At 40.4% G+C, this 16,531-nt stretch overlaps 1 protein-coding gene across 3 annotated transcripts; it reads right to left on the reverse strand.

Annotated features, from left to right (window-relative positions):
• Nucleotides 1–988: 988 nt before the first annotated feature.
• Nucleotides 989–14,591, reverse strand: LOC128529078 (zinc finger CCCH domain-containing protein 6). 3 transcript variants are annotated; one of them, XM_053502406.1, is made up of 12 exons: nt 14,132–14,591; nt 10,929–11,145; nt 10,709–10,831; nt 10,374–10,599; nt 9,140–9,285; nt 8,933–9,061; nt 8,713–8,829; nt 8,302–8,409; nt 7,998–8,215; nt 6,786–7,195; nt 5,923–6,111; nt 989–3,160 (listed from the first exon to the last, which is right to left on the reverse strand). In XM_053502406.1, the coding sequence occupies exons 1-12, from the start codon at nt 14,215–14,217 to the stop codon at nt 1,689–1,691; spliced, it is 3,441 nt and encodes a 1,146-aa protein (XP_053358381.1). In that variant the 5' UTR covers nt 14,218–14,591; the 3' UTR covers nt 989–1,688. The 3 variants fall into 3 exon arrangements, with proteins under 3 accessions (XP_053358381.1, XP_053358380.1, XP_053358382.1); XM_053502405.1 differs by having other exon boundaries at nt 5,923–6,114; XM_053502407.1 differs by lacking the exon at nt 14,132–14,591 and adding an exon at nt 13,134–14,088 and having other exon boundaries at nt 5,923–6,114.
• Between the last annotated feature and the right edge of the window lie 1,940 nt (nt 14,592–16,531).

Genomic DNA, 16,531 nt, shown 5'->3' on the forward strand with positions numbered 1-16,531 from the left:
TGTTAATCGGCAAAAAGAAACAGAAATCGTAGATGACAGCAGGTACTGGCTCACCAGAGCTTAATAGTGAAAAATGACCAGCCCTTTTGAGTAGAAATGGCCACAGATTTCTGTTTACTTCACCTAAACGTTTAAAATGTGTTTTGAGATGCTTTTCTGATCATCACCATTGAAGAGTGGTTCTACCATAAACTTTCTATCTCCCTGAATCAGTCCCAGATATAACAAAAGATCACACGCCATTCATTCATTACACTGATTCAACTTGGACCTGCACTGCCTCTGGCAGATATGCATCACATCCACCGTGGATCTAGTTTTTCTAGATTCTTCTGCCACATGGAGTGACTGTTCTTCGACATCCCTCTGAAAGGGAGGTTTGCATCAACTATCAATTCATGACTTTTTTTTCACACCATTTTGCGTAACCCCCAGAAATCCCAGGAGATTGGCAGTTACTAAAATGCTCAAGCCCATCTGGCACCAATAAACATTACACAAAGTCACAGAGCTTACATTTTCCCCCATTCTGATGTTTAACATGTTCATTAACTGAAGCTTTTGTCCTGCATAATTCGCTGCATTGTGCTGCTTTGTCCAGGTTCCTCATTGGGTGAAAGTCGAGCTCATAAGAATAAACACACTCAAATGACTGGCATGTGTATGCATTGAATTTATCCAGTGAATAAGAAAAGTCTTCTTTTTAATGTGGCAGGGCTTGAGACAACCTGAGCCCAACTCAGAAGCAGCAAAGGCGGCTTCTCTGTGCTTACAGTGGAAAAAGAACCTCCTCATCCACCGGACACAAGAGCAACTGAATCCTGAGACAGATGACCTAGGTCTCCGCAAGACTTCACTACACCATGCAACACCAAGCCTTGCGCCACCCATCAGTGTGCTCGAAACATATAAATAAAGTTTTCATAATGAATAATTTAACATAACTCATTAACAGAAATAGGAAATGATGACGATGATAGTATACACCTATGTGAAAAGTCACAGCATTTGCAGTTTATTTAAGACAATATAAAAGCAAGGTGATGGACAACCATTCTCACACAGGTAATCAAAACAATTCAGTTTAAAGATATGGAAAAACACCTAACACAATCAACCATTAACTAAAATGTTGTCTAGAAAATAAAGTGCTACAGATTTCATAAAATCCTTTACATGAATTTTGGTCTTTAATTTTTCTTGCTCGAGTTGTCTCTTCAGCACAAAGTATCACAAATGATTGAGAAGTAATCTAGCTGTAGTACATTAGCCACATGTTCACGTATACTTTTAAATAATTACAAGCTTTGCACAGTATTACTTCATAAAATGTCTTAGCATAATTTTACACTTTTATGTAATACACAGATCTAAGATATTGAACTGTTATAGTTTATGTACCACTATACATTATTTTTAACCACACAGTGACAGTTCCCCTCAAACAATCTCCGTATAAATAGCTGTACACTTGTAAATGATCTAAACACATTTATTCTAAATAAATTTCACGGACCATTTGAGGAGCATGTGTCATACATTTGTTGTTTGTTGCTAACTTAAATTGATAACATGTTTGCAGGCCATGTGACATCGTGAAGTGTATATAAAAAATAAATAAAGAATGAAACATATACAGTGACGTGAATTCTTAAAAGAGACTGACAGGGGTCTCAACACAAAAATGTTTACTGACAGAATGGTGAGGCTGTGGGGTCAAAAGTCTTAAATACATCCCTTAATGGCCTGCCCTTTTTCTCAACTTCTTTGTCCATATCCATTTCTTCCTCTTGGGCTCCACTAGCCTGTCCAGTAGATCTGTTCTGTCGGCTGTCTGTGTAAGCTGGACGTATGAGTCCTGCCAGTTGCTGGATTGGAAGGTTGTGCATGGCGGGTGCTGCTGTACGTACCGGGGAGCAGGAAGGAGCTGCTGCTGCCATTGGCATGGTCTGGCCTGGCTGAGAACCATTGCTCTGGGTTTCTAAGACTTCTTGTACATCTTTACTCTTTTTTTCAGGCACCTGTGGCAGTGGAAGGCTCTCGCATTTCTCTGCCTGCTTCAAGATGCCTGGATTTTTTAGGGGCTCCTCTGGCTCTAGTTTTGGTAAAAGCAATGTGTTGTTACGTGGATCATACAAGCTAATGCCCCCAAGCAGTGTGGTGGGGATTTCCAAATTGTTACCTGTGGAAGATGCCAAGCGAGGGGCATATGGGGGCAGCTTCTCCGAATCAGGTCTAGCCAAAGTGGCGGACTGACGTGATGCACCTCGCTGTAATCTTGGATCTGAAACCCCTGCACCAGAGGAACCTTCTCTCTTGATGGGCAGCTTTGAGTCCAGGCTCCCAGACCGATTTATCCTAGCCTCTCCAGTTTTATGAGTCCGGGGATCTGTTGGTTTCTCAGAGTTTAGTCGAGGTTGCAGCGTCCTGCCATGGGGAATGCCCAGGGCATCTACATCTTCTCTAAGACGGGCAGCTGCCAGACGTGGGTCTGGAGGATTCACGGTAGAGAATGGGAGGTCTGAAGTGGTGGAGAGGTTGCGGTTCAACTGGGCATCTGCAATAAGGGGTGGCAGAGGAAGATTAATAGAGGGTTCCTGCTTAGGGATCAGCAGTGGTATGAGATCCTCAGGTGCCCAGACAACATTGTGAGAGAAGGTTGGTCGCTGAAGGAGAATGTCAACGCGGATGTGGCTAAACTGTTTGATTTGGCAGCGAGGGTCACGCAGCACAGCTCCAGGACTGGGATCAAGCGGGATTAGGGCAGCTCGCTCCCTCAGCTCACGTTCTCCCTCCTCATCCTCATCCCCACCAGAATGTTTTTGAATCAAAGAGGAGCTAGCTTGTGGATGATAATGAGGACCCGCCTTGGAGTTCACAGGTTCTGAAGGCTTGTGACTATCCCTGGCTAATCTGGGGTCAATTACAGCTTCAGATTCTCTCTTAGTATCTGGAGCATGCTGTCGATGCTCAAACAGAGCCCTTTCCTTATGAAGCCGGGGGTCATTCAAGGGGGCCACAGGCATGGCCGACTGCTGAAGCTTAGCCTGTTGGGACTGCTGTGTCTGCAGCATTTCATTCTGCTTTTTAAGTGTCTTTAAGATGGCTGTTACACTGCTGCCATCCTCATCTTCACTGGAATACCAATTTGTGGTTTCATCTGAAATAAGTAATAATTTTTTTACCAATAATATACATGCTTAAATTGTGTATATATAATCAGTTTCATCAATTTTGGAACAAAAATTATTTTTTTGACATTTGGAAAATGTACAGTCGAGGCCAAAAGTTTTCAGAATAACACAAATATTAGTTTTCACAAAGTTTGCTGCTAAACTGATCTTTGTTTCAGTTGTTTCTGTGATGTACTGAAATATAATTACAAGAACTTCTTACGTTTCACAGGCTTTTATCGACAATTACATGACATTTATGAAAAGTCAGTATTTGCAGTGTTGGCCCTTTTTTTCAGAACCTCTGCAATTCGACTGGGCATGCTCTCAATCAACTTCTGGGCCAAATCCTGATTGATAGCAACCTATTCTTTTGGAATCACTACTTGGAGTTTGTCAGAATTAGTGGGTTTTTGTTTGTCCACCGGCCTCTTGAGGATTGACCACAAGTTCTCAATGGGATTAAGATCTGGGGAGTTTCCAGGCCATGGACCAAAATTTCAACGTTTTGGTCTCCGAGTCACTTTGTTGTTGGATTGTTGGAAGAAGTTGCTGTTAAAGGGTGTTTTGGTACCATTCTTTATTCATGGCTGTGTTTTTGGGCAAAATTGTAAGTGAGCCCACTATCTTGGAAGAAAAGCAACACCACACATGAATGGCTTTACTGTTGGCATGATGCAGGACTGATGGTAGTGTTCACCTTTTCTTCTTTTTTTTTGGATCCAATTTTCTCCCCTAATTTAGTCGTAGCCAATTCCTCCCCGTCACTAGGAGGCTACCACATCAAGGCTACTACTACCACTTAGCCGGGAGGGCCGAAGACTATCACGTGTTTCCTCCGAACAGCGTAACATCAGCCGACCGCATATTTGCTCACGCACCATTAGGGGTGGAGTAACACACTCGGAGGAAAGCGCTAGCCGCTCCTTCCGTGTGCGCGAGCTCACAGACGCCCCTAAATGGCTGTAGAGCCGTAATTAATGTGGGGGCGTGAGTACCTCTTATCCCTCCCCCCTGAGAGAGCTCAGCCAATCAGCTTTCTCTAGACTTCCGGCTGTGAGAGAAAAACAGCATCACGCGGAGTTCGAACCAGCGATCTCCGGATTATAGGGCGAGCACTTAACACTGTGCCACTCGGAGGCCCAGTGCTCACCTTTTCTTTTCCGGACAAGTCTTTTTCCAGATGCCCCAAACAATCCGAAAGAGGCTTCATCGGAGAATATGACTTTGCCCCAGTCCTCAGCAGTCCATTTACCATACTTTTTGCAGAAGATTAATCTGTCCCTGATGATTTTTTTGAAAAGAAGTGGCTTCTTTTCTGCCCTTCTTGACACCAGGCCACCTTCCACAGAGTTTTCGCCTCACTGTGCGAGCAGATGCTCTCACACCTACCTGCTGCCATTCCTGAGCAAGCTCTGCACTGGTGGCATTTCAATCCCGCAGCTGAATCCTCTTTAGGAGACGATCCTGGCGCTTGCTGGAGTTTCTTGGACGCCCTGAAGCCTTCTTAACAAGAATTGAACCTCTTTCCTTGAGGTTCTTAATGATTCTATAAATTGTTGATTTAGGTGCTATCTTAGTAGCCACAATATCCTTGCCTGTGAAGCCATTTTTTATGCAACGCAATAATGGCTGCACATGTTTCTTTGCAGGTCACCATGGTTAACAATGGAAGAAAAATGATTTCAAGCATTACCCTCCTTTTAACATGTCAAGTCTGCCATTCTAGCCCAATCAGCCTGACATAATGTTCTCCAGCCTTGTGCTCGTCAACATTCTCACCTGAGTTAACAAGACGATTACTGAAATGATCTCAGCAGGTCCTTTAATGACAACAATGAAATGCAGTGAAAAGGTTTTTTTGGGATTAAGTTAATTTTCATGGCAAAGAAGGACTATGTAATTTATCTGATCACTCTTTATAACATTCTGGAGTATATGCAAATTGCTATTATAAAAACTTAAGCAGCAACTTTTCCAATTTCCAATATTTATGTAATTCTCAAAACTTTTGGCCACGACTGTACACCACAATGAATTTAAAAATAAAACACTCAAGATTTGAGCAAAGTCAAGACTTTCCACTTTAATTTTAGGGGTTTGACAAAATTGTAGTATTAACGAGTCAGAAATTAGAGCCACTTTGATACAATCACCCATTTTTTTGCTCATAAATAATGGAACAAATAGGTGACAAGCAGTTGCATAGCCAGGTGACGACTGTTCTCTCATTACTATATGACTAATCGAGCAAATAAAAGGTTTGATGGTGGTTCTGAGTGACTTAATAAAATTAGCAGGATGAATTCTAAAGTGTAGACAGCTACACTCTCTGCTCAGATTCAGCCAAATGCTGCTAAACTGAAAGGATGAAGACTGAATAAGAAAAGACTCACTAACAAGCAGCAGCTGAAGGCAGATGCGGTAAAGGCCTGGCAAAGCATCACAAGGCAGGAAACTCAGCATTTGGTCATGTGCATAGCTTCCAAACTTCAGGCAGTCATTGATACATCCAAGTATTAGGCAACCCTTATGTTTGTAATTATTGTTCTATTATTCACAAGTCCCCTAAAAAAGGTGTGTATGAAATGGCTGTAATTCCTGAATTGGTTATGCTTTTGTCAAACTCCTTGAAGCTAAAAAATCTTGACTTTAAATTCCAAAAAAAAAAAAAACTTATCTTTGTTCCAAAATGTATGGACCTGACCAAAAATAAACATATTTACATACAGTGTATTTCGTCCCTTACCTTTGTCTTTGCTTAATGGTATGGAGTCCTGTCCCTCAGTTCTGTGGGAGTCAGAGTCCTGTTGAGTTTGATTCAGGTGTAGAAGCAAAGCTTTTTGAACAGCTGGCAAGATGTCCTGCATGCCACTGAGGGACTGGGCACTACCTTCCTGGTGCTGCTGAGGATCCTGCATAGACCCTGTCTGGGCTTCTTCTGGGAAAAGAAGAATATATAAAGCACAGAAAGTCAGGGGTTCAGAAAAAATTTCCAATCAAAAAAATAAAATCATAATTACAGCACAGTGCTTATGAAAACACAGTTTACTTGCAATGCATATAACAGAACTAAGAAGTTCTTTTGACAGATTTTCATACTTGAGTGGAGAATATATATTAAATCACTTGCAGGATATTTATTTGTTGTCATAAACTTTTGTTCCAAATAAGAGTGTTCCTGGTCTCTATTTTATAAATCAAAATTCATAAAATACCACTCACTCACTGATCTTCTATACCGCTTTATCCTGTATCCCAATCCAACGCCGGGCACACATACATGCACACACTTACACACTCATTCACACACTCTGGTCAATTTGGGAACGCTAATTAGCCTAACCTGCATATCTTTGGACTGTGGGAGGAATCTAGAGTACCCGAAGTAAACATACCAAGCACGAGGAAAACGTACAAGCTCCATGCACACAGAGACAAGAATCGAACCTGGATCCTGGAGGTGCAAGGCGACAGTGCTAACCACTACACCACTGTCTCATAAAGCTTTCAATTCAACTCAATAAAGTTAATTAAGCTGAATAATACGTAAAAAAAGAGGGGTTTTTTTTCTAAAGGAGGAGGGAAAAACATGTTAAGTTTCATTCCTACCTGTTAAGCCAACTGGCTGGACACTGAACAAGCTTTTGAAAAACTCTGATGGCATCTGACTCATAGCTTGAAAAGGTATGTCTGTCTGGCCGCCAGCCTTGAATAGTGCCCCCTGCTGGTTCGTCTGAGGATTTTTATTCTGATGGAAGACTGAGGGCTGACCTTGCAGTCCTGTGGCTGGCATGAGAATGCACTGGCCATATCCCTGAGGCAGCGCTTGTGTTGGACTCTGGGGAAGGCCTGGAAAGTGAAGAGCACAACCACCCATAGATCCAGGGGACTCAGGTGGCAGTATAGAATGACTGTGGCCTGGGGACATCATGCTTTCAGTCTCCATGTGCTCCTGGGCAGATCCTGCACTACCCTGAAACTGTCCGGATGGGGGAGAGCTGCTATTGTAGAAATTTGGCCTAGAAAATAAGCACCACCATACACACAAAAAATATAATAAGTGTGACATTTTCTGTTTTTAAATTATCATCTTCAAAGCCTCAACAGTTCATTAGAAAATCTTTGCCAATTAATAAAAGTTAACGTGACCCAAGCCCTCCTCCCCCACCCGGGAATAGTGTTATTACTTTTCCATGGAATCAGACCAACGGTTTTCTCAAAATTTCCAGTTTTCCTATTCAAGACAAGAAGGCCCTTTCTCCCTCAATTTGGCACACACATCTATGAAATTTTCTTAAGTGTTCTTAATTGCACCATTTTTGGGTGCAGGTCCGCGGCAAACCCCATTATTCTTGAATTCTACCTTGCTCATTTTTGGTCCAGTCAGAAAACAACACAATTCACAATGAATGGCACGAAAATTTCTACTATTTTAGAAAAACCACATCAATCAAATAATTGACCCCTTCATATGTGGCCTTGAACCTGGTGCATTGAAATTGAACTGAATTTTACAGTGGAGAAGCAGTGAATAAGCAAAGAACTACCTCTGTCTACCTTTTTCTAATATGCTTACTCAGTTTTGCACAATCCCACAAAAATCTTATTTTCAAAAGAGGAAAACCCAAAACTCTAGTACCTAGGGTTCCAGGGTCAGGTATTAAGATCACAAAGCTGCTGTTCCCATTTCAGTAAATGCAAGATATCAGGTTATATTCTCTGTCTGTGAGGGGAAGGGGTGCTGCAGTAGGGCCAAGCCCTACTTTCCTCAGGAATTGCATCTTGTTCTAAGTTAGCACAGACAGATAGAAAACAATGTACCTTAGTGCAATCTTCTGTGCCAGGTCCACAGTTGGCTGGACTTTAATTTCAAATAGAGAGGGGATCTTTTTGCTGCCATCCTGGGGACTCCCTGAGCCTGGTGTTGGTAAAAGCCCCACACCAGGAGGTGGTTTGGGCAAAGGAACTATGCCCTGCTTCCTCAGGTCCTCCAGTTCCTGCTCTTCTTCATTGGCATGGTCCTCATCTGTGTTCAAAATCTGAAATCATGTCAGCAAACATGAAAGATCAGTCATTTTACAGATTATATCAACAAATAAATCAGTGCAGGTACATAAACTCTTACCTTGTCTAACAATTCTTTTGTAACCTCAGTTAAAGGATCATGGGAGAATTTGCAGTGGTCTCCTTGATAGCACTTTGCTCCAGTGTGGAAGAACTTACAAGGATATTCATGTAAAATGTTGTGTAAGGATCAATACGAGAACAGTGAAACAACGGCACAACTTTTTTACGTTATTTCAACAACACTAACACAAGTTATGCTAAATTAGTTGGTCTCAACCCTGGTTTTGGAGGAGCCACTGCCCAGCACATTTTAGTCTCACGTCAGCTCAATGCACACCTTATTTACCTAATAAGGCTAATTAACAGGTTCTAAATTAAAGTAGGTGTGGTAAAGCATAGAAAAAACTAAGACATGCAGGGTGGGGGGTTCGCCAGGAAGGAAATATTCTGTTGATGTTTTTTTAAGGATATTGTGCATGTAGATGCAGTTTTCTCCTTTAGTGCAGTACCCCTGGACATAGAACTTGCAAAGTTCTTTTTTCTTCTCTGGGACTACATTATCATGTTCAAACTTGCATTGATCCCCCTGCGAAAACAGTATACATTCACAGTCAATTACATTTAAATGCCAAATCAAGCAACGTGCCATGCACATATTAAAATACAAGCAAACCTCCAAAAAGACTTACTTTAATGCATCTGCCCTCGATGAAATATTTACAGACGTTTCTGCCATTGTGTTCAACCGTGTGTTGATTGATAAACTCTTGGCTCATGATTGGACGTTTTTTCTGGAAACACTGTTGGCCTTGTACTTCCTGCAAGATTATGAATAAGCTATTTAAACACAGTTACTGAACATAAAATGCTATCAAATTTCATTTAAAAATCCTAACCGCTTTTGTTCCACAGCCACTTTCTCCAAGTTCTCCAGCTCTGCCACGGCCACGGCCCCAGTTTTTGCCCTTCATTTTCTTGTTTAGCACACCACGCCCCCTGCCCGAATTTCCTCCACCATATCCACGACCACATGGGCCACCAACTGAAACAGTTGAATGAAAAATTGACATTTGAACTGATGGACAGCAGGCAGTAAGGTCCTATCACACTGAGTTTCTATTATCAGACATTCATTATAAACCACTCATAATGATGCCTTTATACTGATAAAGTGTTTTCCATACATAGAGGATAGTTTGGCGGCCACCCAAATATATTCATGTATATATATTTTTTTAATCTGTCAGGGAGAACGATGCCATCTGCGATCGATTAACTAGTAATGGAAAGATACCTCTTGCTGTACCGCTCCCGTACCTGTTTATTTTGCTACTGCGATAGTGGTGTACTGAGAGGCGGTAAATGCAGCAGATGCCAGCTGTCATAAAAAGAATAAGAAGGGCGTACCTAAGGGAGGCTTCAGACATCACACTATGCATTAGGTTTTTGGTTATGTCATGTAGAACCAAAGTTATCATTACTTGTTATAATAACTGCTACCAGAATATGGGAATGACGTTACAAATATGTAGAACTTACAAAATAAACTCATGAATCTGTGAAATTTTTTTGCCTATGTGACCCATTTTTTCATTTTTTGCACAGTCATGTTGTATGGTTGGTCAAAATGAAATAAAATTCAATTCATAATATTGCCTATTGATAAATTCATAATATTGTGCTTAAAAAAATCTGTCACTGAATATTGCACAATCCCGAGCCCATATACTGTATACTTATGTATTAAAACAGTGATGTATGGGCTACGAGCTCTGATAAACAGTGCCATTTTTTTTTAACATTAAAGAGGTTTTAGTTCTTAATTATTTTACTTTGTCAACTCCTATTCTCACATACGGGTAGATGGAGGGGAGAGATAGTACATTGGATGTCTAAAACCTAAAACTGACAGAAATATCAAATAAATTTAGTTTTAAAGATGAAATGTATTTGTGCTGGCCCATTCTGCTGACCACCACTGCAGGTATATATTTCAGACCTGTGGGAAACACTGGATAAAAGCAAACCCTTGACAAACCTTAAAAAGGACAGGTACCCTCTGTTAAATGTGAAAGTAATACAATGCTGAAAATGAAATTAAAAGAAAGAAGTAGAACAGTTAACACATACACTGCTGCCCTTTCATGCTGGACTTTGTCCCCTGCTCTTTTGATGACCCTGCTTTGCTGGATGTGGTTAATGGTGGTTTCACCTCTTTGGCTTGTTTGTATTTGGAAAGCTCCTCACAGAAGTCATCCTGATCATCATCATAATCATATTTCTCCTCACTTTCACTGTTTTTGCGCTGTATTGATCTTGGTGGTTTTCCATGACCTCCGCTAGGTTCATGGTCACGCTAAACATGAGCAGATACCCAACAACATGTGGTTAAACAGGGAGTAAAACCATAAACTGACCAGTAAATCTGAAAGCAATAAGTGACTTCCAAGTAAACTGAAATTTACCTGTGCAAACCGACCGTCATAGTCTCTGTAGATGCTTTTGATCTTTTTGCTCTTGTGTCTGTCTGGATGCTCATGATCAGTATTGCAACCGTCAGAGCTAGAACCACTAGAAGGGGAGTGATGCTAAGAGAGAAAGAGCAATAAAACATCAGAAATCAAAAAGTGCCAGAGGGAAGTAATTTTTTTTTTTTTGGGGGGGGGGACAAAGTTGAAAATATACCTTCTGTTTATCTCTTCGTCTTCTTTTTAACTTTCGTTTTTCTTTGATTTTCCTGTGTCTCTTATGGGCGTGCCGATACGATTTATCATCTTTCTCCCGAACTTTCTCCTTTTCTTTGTCTTTTTCTAAATCTTCAGGCTCTACCTTCGTTTCATTTTCTTCTTCAATCCCAATCCCTTCATCATCAATTTCGCCATCCTCCAATTCACCGTCCTCCCTGAAACAAAAACAAACAAACAAAAAAAACTGTCGTTTTTTAACAAATATACTGCCAACCATTATCGTTCAGATTTAAACAAATAACCAATGTGCATGCATACTTTGCAACATCCCACCTAACCAAATGCCAACCCAGCCCATATACACAAAACAAAATAACAAACTGGTATTTTTAAACAGTTTTCTATACAGATGTTTTTTAATTATACTATGATATGATTTCACTGTTTAATTATAATCTTTGCTGTATTACTTCAGTAGATTTTGGAGTGTGGCTGTGGAAGATTTTTCCATTTAGCTACAACATAGCTACAGTCAGTACAGTCAGTACCACGTATAGATGTGACGGGCAGGTGTCTATATACCTTCAGCCAAATATTGTACATTTATGTGGTTGCAGTTCAAAGGACCGAAGACTAGCTTACAGAGCTAAAGACCTTAGGTGAGAAAGCATTTAGACTTTTAAACAATTTTTTATTTTACCATCTTTGACCTGATTATAAAAAAAAGAAAGCACATGTCTCTAGTTTGTTCTAAAGAGTCTATGACACAAACAGTGATGAAAAACAAAACATAACCACTTCTCACTTTGTGTCATATTTATAAGCAGAAGTAACTATTACTGGTTAAGTAATTAATGCAAACATATTTTTTTTCTGGATATTAACCCAGAAAAATTAAATCATGCTACAATTAACACCAATTATCAAGATTACCAAAAACTGTAGACAAAACTTTAAACTACATGTAAAATATAAAACCCTAACAAATGGCCAAAAGCAGAGAGTATTGTCAAGAATATTGTTTATTTTTTTGGTCTTTTTATTTATTTTCTTTCAAATTTCTAATTTGATAATAAATCTGATTCCATGATTGGGCGCACATAACCCTTTCAGCTTTTCACAAGTTGTCGTTCTTTGGAGCAACACTTTTGGTAGGTATTAAACCCTGCATACTGGAAACACTCCACAAGACCTGCTGTTGGAGATGTTCTGACCCAGTCGTCTAGCCATCACGATTTTGGCAATTATCAAAGTTGTTTTAATCCTTACACTTGCACATTTTTCCTGTTTTCAACCCATGAACTCTGAGATGTAAATGTATACTTGTTGCCTAATGTATTTCACCTCTTGACAGGTGCCACTGTAATGAGATAATGAAGGTTATTCTCTTAATTTGTCAGTGGTTTTAAAACATTACAGCTGACATAAATACATTTTCACTGTTCCAGACTTAGTACACTCCTTTATGGCAACCATATTTCTTAATTTCCCTCCCACACTGACAAAACCGTTTGGGAATATTTTAAGAAACATGAAACACAGCTCATTACGCAGATTTTAATTCGATCAAACATCTGTGGGAAGTCCTGGACAAGTAAGTCTGACTCATAAGGCCCGAATTCACAACCAACAGGACTTCAGGTATCTAATACTAATGTCTTTGAGCCCAAGCCTTGATGGGTCAGAGCTGTTTTGCTGTATATAAAATTAAACTTACTGGCGGCACAAACCTTACATGTTCTTCTCACTTTTCTTTTTTACTGATTATGTGATAATGCAGGAGGATCACAGTTTGACAGGTGGTATCTGATTACAAGCTGAAATTATCCTGCTTGCACAGCACGCAACTATTTAAAAATCTGATTAAATTATGAGAAAATTTTGCTTGGCTACTAAGGTTTTAGACATATTTGGGCAGGGTGACTGTTTTTACTGCTGCAATAGTTAAACTGGCTCTTTACACAACATAATCTTTATAGACAGATGCCAAAAGAGAAGGGAAAAAACAAAAGCTCAAGCCTTTTTTGGGCTGTTTTCTCCAGTGACTGAGATTTCAATGACTGCCCTAAATACTGTATATTCAATCCAAAATAATGATAATTACTTTTCCTTCAGTTATTCAGACACTCCAAAAAAGCTGGATTTTGTATCATACCAAGCCAAAACCAAATCAGAGCCATATTGTGTAAATTATAAAAATTACATTTTAAAAGACTTGTCAGAGCAGCAGACTTGTGCTTCTGAGGATTTTTAAGGAAATTATACCACAGGTAAGCACATGTCACAAGCTCCACATAGAAAGGTATCCTACGTCAATGCTATCAGTTAACATTAATAACATTAGGCATTCATATTATGAATTATACATTTGACTTAAAAACTATACATATTGTGACAATGCTTTCTACAGATGTCTTTTAACAACGTATGTACCACAGGTTCATCTTGTCTAGTCTAGTATTTTATGAGCGCCTATATTAACAGGAGCTTAAAAACTTATACTTTGGTTCATTTGCTCTTAACAGATAGATAAATAGATAGATCTAGCATTACCCAGAGAATTTGTGAGGTGAATGATGCACATTTCAACTGCGACCTATTTGTTTAATCAGGAAACTACACCCTTCAACATCTAAACATTACTATAAGGACACATTACACCCTTAAAGAACTAAACCCTTAAATTAAATACACAGCATTTCACTTCCATACAGGGAACCCCTTCAGGACTACTCCCATCATCGGGGGCGGGGTTAATCCGATCCAAAGTGACGTCAGTGGGAGGGGTTGCCATCACGGGATCAAATATTTAAACAGCCTAGATCCAGCTCTTAGCGATATACCGTAACGAGCAGCTTACTGCCCGTCAGCTCCTGTTCTGGAGTTAATAACCCGATAATACAAAGCATTAGATATAAATAAGGGGAAACTTTAGGGGGGGAAATGAACGAGACGAGCAGGGCGGGAACAAATGAATTAACTGACTTTGAGAAGTTGACAGCTTTACTAGGACAATGAACGTGCATGCACTAAAAAAATGGACTGGGGGCAGGCCTGGTGCGATGAGCTACGAAATCAAGCCAATGCTCTAAACGTTGGAAAACTCGAGTGAAATGATAAAGGGACAATGAAAACAACCACTGAAAAAAAACTGTACAAATAAAAAATCCTGCACAGAAGCAGATAAGAACGTTACTCGACCTTTCTTCCCCTGCCAGCTCAGAGTCTGTCATGTTTTTGTCAAGGACGGGGTTTGGGGGACAGGAGAAGAGGCTCACAAAAGCCATGATGGTTAGAAACGGATTTGCCCTTCTCCGCAACAAGAGTGAGATGCATTCAGTCACTCATGGAGACGTTGGCTGGTTGTGAGAGATGATGACGGATTGTATTAGCTAGTCTGAAAAAAACACTCACGGATACACGTCTCAACAATGAGACGGTTAACAGACATTATCCTCTTTCATTTCAATGCTGATATTTTTACGCTGTAAACACAGCTTTGATACCGCAGGTTTGTTAACGTCCCGTCGGCTGACAGCTGTCTCGGTACGATACTGCAGACGGAGTGTGGAACAGAGATTGGTATGAGTTTCGATGCAGTCAGTATCTCCTTCAGACATGGCGCCCGTTAAGAGTTTTCGCAAAATGGCTGCGAAGACGATGAACAAGAAGAAAGTTCCCGCCCACTTAAAGTTTTACCAATCGGATTTCCCGCTCGTGTTGCAGCGCATCCGGAACACTTACACTGATTGGTCAGAGCACTGGCGCCCTCGTGTCTGTCACCATTTTATGTCACAGTATTGGTCGAGGCTGTGAAAACCACAAGCTCGTCCTTAAAACAGAAAACTGTCAGTATCAGTTCGCTGCTGACATTTTATAACTAGCGTCTCCCTCTCTGTTTTAACTGTAGTCTTGGACTCCACTCTCAAATGTGTTGTTTTATATTTGCAGTTTAAATTGTAATATAAAAGTATTTTTCGACTGCTTGCATTGTATTAGACGTGACACTACTTTTTAACACTAGATGTCACCCGTTTCAAACCAGCCGCAACGACGTGTAGTAGCCAATACCTTTTCCGAGTTTTAATTGGTCTGTTATAATATCAGCCTCGCTTCATAATTTTAGACCGACCCACCCACCCTAAGCTCTAATAGCACAAACGGCAGAAGAAAAAAACCATTGGTGCTCTCTATGTATAACAAACACATACATGGCGGGTTTGTGGAACTCACAAATGCAATGACTTTTATACTCAAAATCAAGTTTAAAACTTTTTGATTGTTGAAGGTTTCAACAGCATCACCACACTATCTTCAGCACAAATGGTGACCTGGATGATATTAGTCATGACAGCAATGAAGAAGACCTGGGGGTTCTGGAGGAAGAACTGGTACAAGAACCAGGAAAAATTACTACAGATCCTTCATACCCTGGCCACAACCTTTTCCATCTCCTTCCCTATGGCAAGTGCTACAGAACCCCATACACCAAAACTGCCAGGCACAGGAATGGGTTGTTTCCTCAGGCAATCACTGTCATAAACAGTTAACCTGGACTGTCTGCTGTCTGCTGTATAAAAGCAGCAACATGCTTTTTACAAACAGCTTCATACAATCAAAAGACTTATGGAAGTTTGTATGAAATGTGAATGTGTATGAATCAAAATGATAAGATTGTCCCTGATGAGCAAGCCAAGGGTGATGGCGACAGTGACAAGGAAAAACTCCCTGAGATGGCAATAGGAAGAAACCTTGAGAGGAACCAGACCCACCAGGGAACCCATCCTCATTTGGGTGAAATGGATAGCAGGGATTGAGCTGCATCATAAGTCTTTTGAAAACAGAACCGTCTCGTGGTAAAGTGGAACCATCCACAATCACCACACACATCCCAGGCAGACCGCACGGGGCAGCCAAGCAACGAGATCTCCAACAAGGAGCGGGACACCCAGACTAGTCAGACAGGTCCAGAGAGCAGAGGAGGTCTGGATCACTGGCAGCTTAGGAGTGACATGTGTAGCTCAACAAAGAGACAGGAAGGTGCAAAGAGAGAGAGAGAGAGAGAGAGAGAGAGAGAGCAGAAGAGAAAGAGAGTTGGCAGTAAGGTAAGGTCACAGTCACACAATGTACACGGTGAATGTGTATCTAATACAGAGTGCAAGCAAACGTCTTATATCCCACTGTATATTACTGTTATTTGAACTAATTATCTTGTACTGTATAAAGCACCACTATGCTTCTTACAAAAAATTCTTCCATGTAACAGAATCGAATTCATACTTGGCAATTAAAACTTGATTCTGATTCAGATCACACAGACTAATTAGCCTTGTCGTAATGACACACTGATGTCTAAGTCTCTCTTCAACCATTTTCAAATCCACTGTTATAGCCCCATCCAGGACATGCTATATTTTGTGAACATGTAAATTACTGTATATGAATATAAAGCACAAATGGCAGAAAACACAGAAAAAAAATACTTTCAGAACAAAAGACGTGAAAAAAAATCAGTCAGTGGGTCGTGATTAAAGGAAACTAAAACCAAACACTAATTAAATAGATCACTACAAATCATTAAATTATGAAATTAAATCAAGT

This window comes from Clarias gariepinus, chromosome 8 (assembly GCF_024256425.1).
Source record: "Clarias gariepinus isolate MV-2021 ecotype Netherlands chromosome 8, CGAR_prim_01v2, whole genome shotgun sequence".
Taxonomy (NCBI): Eukaryota; Metazoa; Chordata; class Actinopteri; order Siluriformes; family Clariidae; genus Clarias; species Clarias gariepinus.

Excerpts from the sequence above, each read along its gene's own strand:
- LOC128529078 (XM_053502405.1), bottom strand. The coding sequence starts at position 14,217 with ATGGCTTTTGTGAGCCTCTTCTCCTGTCCCCCAAACCCCGTCCTTGAC. Across the intron at positions 10,600-10,708 it reads ATGACGGTCGGTTTGCACAG|CGTGACCATGAACCTAGCGG; the intron begins GTAAATTTCAGT and ends GCTCATGTTTAG. Across the intron at positions 3,161-5,922 it reads ACCATTAAGCAAAGACAAAG|ATGAAACCACAAATTGGTAT; the intron begins GTAAGGGACGAA and ends TACTTATTTCAG.